The sequence below is a fragment of the Vicia villosa genome, linkage group LG2, assembly GCF_029867415.1.
Source record: "Vicia villosa cultivar HV-30 ecotype Madison, WI linkage group LG2, Vvil1.0, whole genome shotgun sequence".
Taxonomy (NCBI): domain Eukaryota; kingdom Viridiplantae; phylum Streptophyta; class Magnoliopsida; order Fabales; family Fabaceae; genus Vicia; species Vicia villosa.
The window spans coordinates 85,010,278-85,016,813 of NC_081181.1; the positions used below are offsets into that span (position 1 = coordinate 85,010,278).

Genomic DNA, 6,536 nt, shown 5'->3' on the forward strand with positions numbered 1-6,536 from the left:
ATTTTATCCGCAGTCCTTGTGATCGATACTTGGATAAATCTCCACTTTAATAACTACATCGGTAAAAAGTAGTACACTTGCTATTTTCCGATCAAGTTTTTGGCGCCGTTGCCGGGGACTGCCAAACTATAAGCCGAATTTTAAGTCAATTGAAATTTTGTTGCTCTACGACCAAAATTTTATTTTTATCTGTTATTTTAATTTTATTGCAATTTTGTTATCTGTTCTAACTGTTGTCTAACTGTTTATGCGAGGTCAGACCTCAGCTAAATTTTCCTTTGACACAGAACCAGAAAGAGCTCTGCACGAGAGACGCTGCAAGGCGAGAATTGAAAGACTGGCAGTACCAAGTGCAAGTCTTAGTGTTCCACATCAGGAAAGCGACGACGAAGTGTCTGTGCATTCGGAGCACAGCGACTCTGACTTTGACAGGGAGGTAGATCAGGAACCAGTTAACATGGCTGGAAATCAACCTCCTGCGGAGAGATTGTTAGGGGACTATGGAGGGGCAAATGCTCATCCCAACCGGATGACTATTGTTAATCAACCAGTGAATGTGGCACATTTTCAATTGCATCCATCCACCATTCGCCAGTTAGAGAGCAAGCCGTTCTCCGGAAGAATAAACGAGGATGCAAATAAGCATCTTCAGAGATTCCTCACTACGACAACTTCGTTGAAGATTGAAGGTCATTCAGAGGAGGCCAAGAGACTTGTGATGTTCCCATTTACACTTACTGATGATGCGGAAGAGTGGTTTTACTCACTTCCGGCTGCAAGTATCACGACATGGCAAGAGATGGAAACAGCATTCCTCAATGAATATTTTCCTGCGTCGGTGTTTATCCGAAAAAGATACGATATTGTCAATTTCAAACAAAAAGAAGGGGAATCATTGGGGGATGCATACAGGAGGTTCAAAAGGTTTCTGACTGCATGTCCTACTCATAACATGGACGCTACCGAACAGATGCAGAATTTCGTGAATGGTTTACGACTGAAGACAAAGCAGCTTATTGATACTACTGCTGGTGGTTCAACCAATTTTTCTACAGCTACTGTTATCAAAAGAATCATAGAGGCAATCGCTGCTAATGAGCATCTCGAGTTGTATGATCGAACAGTGAGCCAACCGGAGGGTAAGATTGATTTGAAGCTGCCAGAGCAGGTTGTTAAAATGGAGGATCAGATTGCTGCAGAGGTAGAGAGAAGGTTAAAAAAGATGAATATTGGAACTCAGACAGTGGCACAGGTGGAACCAGTTAAAGCGGTTCTTTGTGAAATATGTGGTGGACCGCACTTTGCAATACATTGTGTGGCAACTCAAGAACAGGTTGAGCAGATTCATATGTTGAGGCAGAATAATCCTTATGCCAACACATATAATCCGGGGTGGAAAAATCATCCGAACTTCTCATGGAAAGACCAGCAAGGAAACGTTCAGAAGCCGGTTCAAGGCCAACAACCATATCAACCTCAGACTCAACAATATCAACCACAGGGGCAACAATATCGTCCGCAACAACAACCATACCAGCAACCTCAACAACAATACCAACCACAGGGTCCCAGAAAGGCGGATTGGGAAATTGCCATTGAAAAGATGGCCGCTCAAAGCTCCCAATTCCAAGAAGAGACACGAAGCAATTTAAGGAACACCGGAGCCTCAATCAAGAACCTTGAAGTGCAAATGAGTCAAATTGCTCAACACCTTGCAATTCCGCAAGCACCGGGAGCCCTCCCAAGCGCAACTGTGACTAATCCTAAAGACAATCAAAAAATCAATGCCGTCACTACACGGAGAGGGAAACCACGTGAAGTAGTGGAAAAGAATTCGGAGAGTGAGGATCAATTGCTTGAAGTGGAGCTGGACATAAGAGAGAATGAGGAAGTGGAAGAAGAAGTGGTAACACCAGCACCGGTTACGAAAGAAAAAGTGTTAACACCAACACCAGCAATCAAGCTGCCTTACCCTCAAAGAAACAAGAAAAAGGGGCAGCAAGAAAAGAATTTTGAGAAGTTCCTGGAATTATTCAAAAAGCTGGAGCTGAATATTCCGTTGTTGGAGGCACTTGAGCAAATGCCCACCTATGCCAAATTCATGAAGGATGTCATCGCTAAAAAGCGAACCATTGCAGACCATCCCATTATTCTAACAGAAACTTGTAGTGCTATTTTGCAGGGTCTGAAGATTCCAGTGAAAAAGAAGGATAGAGGAGCAGTAACCATCCCTTGCACTATTGGAGATAGATCTTTCAAGAGAGCTCTAATTGATCTGGGGGCAAGTATCAGTCTCATGCCTTTATCCATCTACAAAAAGTTGGGAATTGGTGCAGTCCAAGACACTCGGATGACTCTCCAATTTGCGGATCATTCGGTCAAGCGACCTTACGGAGTAGTCCAAGACGTCCTTGTGAAAGTGGATAAGTTTGTGTTTCCGGTAGATTTTGTAATTCTTGAAATGCCAGAAGATGAAGAGATGCCGATAATTCTGGGACGACCATTCTTGGAAACGGGGAGAGTCATGATAGATATGGATGGGGGTACTCTTACTTTGAAGGTTTATGATGAAGAGTTAAAAATCAATGTTCATAATACCATGAAGCATAAAGAGGATATTGGCACTAGTAGCAATATACAAGTGCTCGAACAAGTGGTAGAAAGTGATCATGTGGAGAGTGTATCGCAATTACCTCTCGAAAGAGTTTTGAGCATGTCAATTTTTGGGGAAAATGAAGAAGCCAATGATAGTGACTTAGAGGTGGTATCAATGTTGGAAACTCAACCTATCTTTAAAGGTTCTCGAACACATAGGTGGGAAGATCTAAGGCAACCAATAGCATTGGGTTGTAATGAAGACAAGCCAAAAAGTTCAGAATTGAAACAGCTTCCGGAGAATCTTAAATATGTTTTCCTTGATTCTGAAGAAAAATGTCCCGCCATCATTAGCTCCAGTTTGAAAAATATACAAGAGGACAAGTTAATTGAAGTTCTGAAAAAGTTCAAGGGAGCTATTGGTTGGAAAATTGAAGACCTCAAGGGAATAAGTCCTACGATGTGCATGCACAAAATTCTCATGGAAGAAGATCACAAACCGGTGGTGCAGCCTCAAAGGAGATTGAACCCAGTTATGAAGGAGGTAGTGAGAAAGGAAGTCGTGAAGCTGTTAGATGCAGGACTTATTTACCCGATATCAGACAGTTCATGGGTGAGCCCTGTTCATGTGGTACCTAAAAAAGGAGGTACAACGGTGATAGCTAATGAAAAGAATGAGTTGATTCCTACCAGAACGGTCACTGGGTGGCGGGTGTGTATAGACTACAGAAGACTAAATTTGGCCACAAGGAAAGACCACTTTCCGTTGCCATTTATTGACCAGATGTTAGAAAGATTGGCCGGGCATGACTATTATTGTTTTCTGGATGGGTACTCTGGATACAACCAAATTGCGGTTGCACCGGAGGATCAAGAGAAGACGGCCTTTACTTGCCCATACGGTATCTTCGCTTATAGAAGGATGCCGTTCGGGTTGTGTAATGCCCCAGCGACATTTCAAAGATGCATGACTTCCATTTTTGCTGATATGCTTGAGAAGCATATGGAAGTCTTCATGGATGACTTCTCTGTTTTTGGTTCCTCATTTGATAACTGTTTGGCTAACCTTTCACTTGTTTTGCAGCGATGTCAAGAAAGTAATCTGATCCTAAACTGGGAGAAGTGCCATTTTATGGTACGAGAAGGCATTGTTCTTGGTCACAAGATTTCCCACAGGGGAATCGAAGTTGATCAAGCTAAGGTGGAGGTTATCTCAAAATTACCACCACCTGTGAATGAGAAAGGTATTCGGAGTTTCCTAGGCCATGCGGGATTCTACCGTAGGTTCATAAGGGATTTTTCAAAGATAGCCAAACCTCTGACCACTTTGTTGGTTAAAGATAAGACTTTTGTATTCGATAAAGAGTGTGCCGATGCATTTGAGACACTGAAAAATAAACTAGTGTCGGCACCCATTGTGATTGCCCCTGATTGGTCTCTACCCTTTGAGATCATGTGCGATGCTAGCGACATTGCAGTGGGGGCTGTACTTGGACAACGGAGAGAAAAATTGCTTTATGTTATTTATTATGCCAGTCACGTTTTGAACCCTGCACAGATCAATTATGCAACTACCGAGAAGGAGTTGCTAGCTGTTGTGTATGCCTTTGATAAATTCAGGCAATATCTGTTGGGTTCGAAAGTGATTGTTTACACTGACCATGCTGCTTTAAAATATCTCTTTGCCAAGAAGGATTCGAAACCCAGACTCCTGAGATGGATTTTACTTCTCCAAGAGTTCGATGTAGAGATTCGCGACAAGAAAGGGTGTGAGAACACTGTTGCAGATCATCTTTCGCGGATGTCACCCATTGAGGAGACAGAAGAGCGGCGTCCAATAAAGGATGAGTTTGCTGATGAACACATCCTAGCTGTTATTGGAGTGCCTTGGTTTGCTGATTACGCAAACTACCTTGTTGGCGGTATAATACCTGACGATTTGGATTCTAACCGTAAGAAAAAGTTTGTTCATGATTGCAGGTTCTATCTATGGGACGACCCATACCTATACAAGAGAGGAGTAGATGGGTTGATACGACGATGTGTGCCTGAGGAGGAGCAAAAGGATGTGTTGAGAGCATGTCATGACTCTGAATATGGAGGGCATTTCAGTGGGGATCGTACTGCCTCCAAAGTCTTGCAGTCAGGATTGTACTGGCCATCATTGTTCAAGGACTCCCAAGAGATGGTTAAAGAATGTGATAAGTGTCAGCGTACTGGGAACATATCAAAAAGAAATCAAATGCCCCAGAATTTCATGTTAGAGGTGGAGTTATTTGATGTTTGGGGAATTGACTTCATGGGTCCGTTTCCACCATCATTCGGAAAGAATTACATCTTAGTTGCAGTGGACTATGTATCAAAATGGGTGGAGGCGGTAGCTTTACCAACTAATGATGCGAAGGTAGTAGTCAAGTTCTTAAGAGAAAACATATTTTCAAGGTTTGGAGTACCGAGAGCGTTGATAAGTGATGAAGGAACTCACTTCCTCAATCACCTCATGGAGAAGCTTCTTCAGAAGTACAATGTGAAGCATCGGATAGCCACTCCGTACCACCCTCAAACGAGTGGTCAGGTAGAGGTGTCTAATAGACAGCTCAAACAAATTCTCGAGAAGACAGTGAGTTCGTCACGAAAGGATTGGGCAACAAAGCTAGATGATGCGTTATGGGCTTACCGAACGACGTTCAAAACGCCCATCGGGATGTCACCATACCAGCTTGTCTATGGAAAAGCATGTCACCTGCCCTTAGAGCTGGAACACAAGGCATTTTGGGGAACTAAATTCTTGAATATGGACTTATCTGTAGCAGGAAATTCTAGAATTCTGCAGTTGCATGAATTAGAAGAGTTCCGGAATCGTGTGTACGAAAATGCCAAAGTTTACAAGGAACAGACCAAGAAGTGGCACGATAGGAGGATCCAGAAAAAAGAATTTTGGGAAGGACAGCTGGTCCTTCTGTACAATTCCCGCTTGAAGCTATTCCCGGGAAAATTGAGGTCCAAATGGTCGGGACCATTTGTGGTTCATAAGGTGTTCCCTTACGGTGCAGTTGAAATTAAGAATCAAGCTAATGGAGACATCTTCAAAGTTAATGGGCAGAGACTAAAGCCATATTTCCAAGGTCAACCAGTTGGACAGGTTGATGTCATTCGTCTTGCTTAGTAGGACGATGGACCGTCGAGCCATGCGACGTTAAACGAAGCGCTCCGTGGGAGGCAACCCACGCTTGTTTCCTTTAACTTTCGTTTTCTTTGTTTTATTTCGTTTATTTTGTAGGTGGTAGAGTTTGGACCGATAGACGCAACTCAAGTAACAAGGCACGAAGAGTGTCCATTTTTTTTTGATGCATAGAAGAACATCAACACGGGCACCCGTGTGCAGCAACACGGCCCGTGTTGAAGTCAGAATGCAGGAAAAAAAGAAAGAATGAAAGAGGAGCTTCAGTACCAGCAACATGGGCGCCCGTGTGCAGCAACACGACCCGTGTTGCCCCTCAGCACGCTCCAGTGCAAAGCAGGCAGCCTTTTCACACGGCCACCCGTGTGCAGCCACACGGACCGTGTGGGCTATGCGGGGCAGATTTTTTCAATTTTTTTTTTAAACCACCCATGTGGGCCCCATCTGCATTATAACATTCTTCTTCTTCTTTCCACTCATTCTCCCACTTTTCTTTCTCCTCCTCCATTAAACCCTAGCCTCCACCTTCACTAAACTCACTCTACCACCATCAACCACCCATCTAAATACTATAGTGCCTTCACAAAAGTTGTTCTACTCTCCATCCTCTTCACTTCTATCGGTTTAGTTTTTGATTTTGTGCAATTTTATTTTTTCGAATTTTTCCTTGTGGTATTTGTGTTTTCTTGTTAATTTTTCTTGCAGAGCTATTATAATGCCTCCCCGAAAGACAACCCAACGCCGCAATGTTCGGGATGAT

The 6,536-nt window shown here is 43.3% G+C and overlaps 1 protein-coding gene across 1 annotated transcript; it reads left to right on the forward strand.

Moving 5' to 3' along the window:
- Nucleotides 1-3,073: 3,073 nt before the first annotated feature.
- LOC131649506 (uncharacterized) lies at nucleotides 3,074-5,950 on the forward strand. Its single transcript, XM_058919268.1, has 3 exons — nucleotides 3,074-4,012; nucleotides 4,289-5,737; nucleotides 5,876-5,950. The coding sequence occupies exons 1-3, from the start codon at nucleotides 3,077-3,079 to the stop codon at nucleotides 5,948-5,950; spliced, it is 2,460 nt and encodes an 819-aa protein (XP_058775251.1). The 5' UTR covers nucleotides 3,074-3,076.
- The last annotated feature ends 586 nt before the right edge of the window (nucleotides 5,951-6,536 follow it).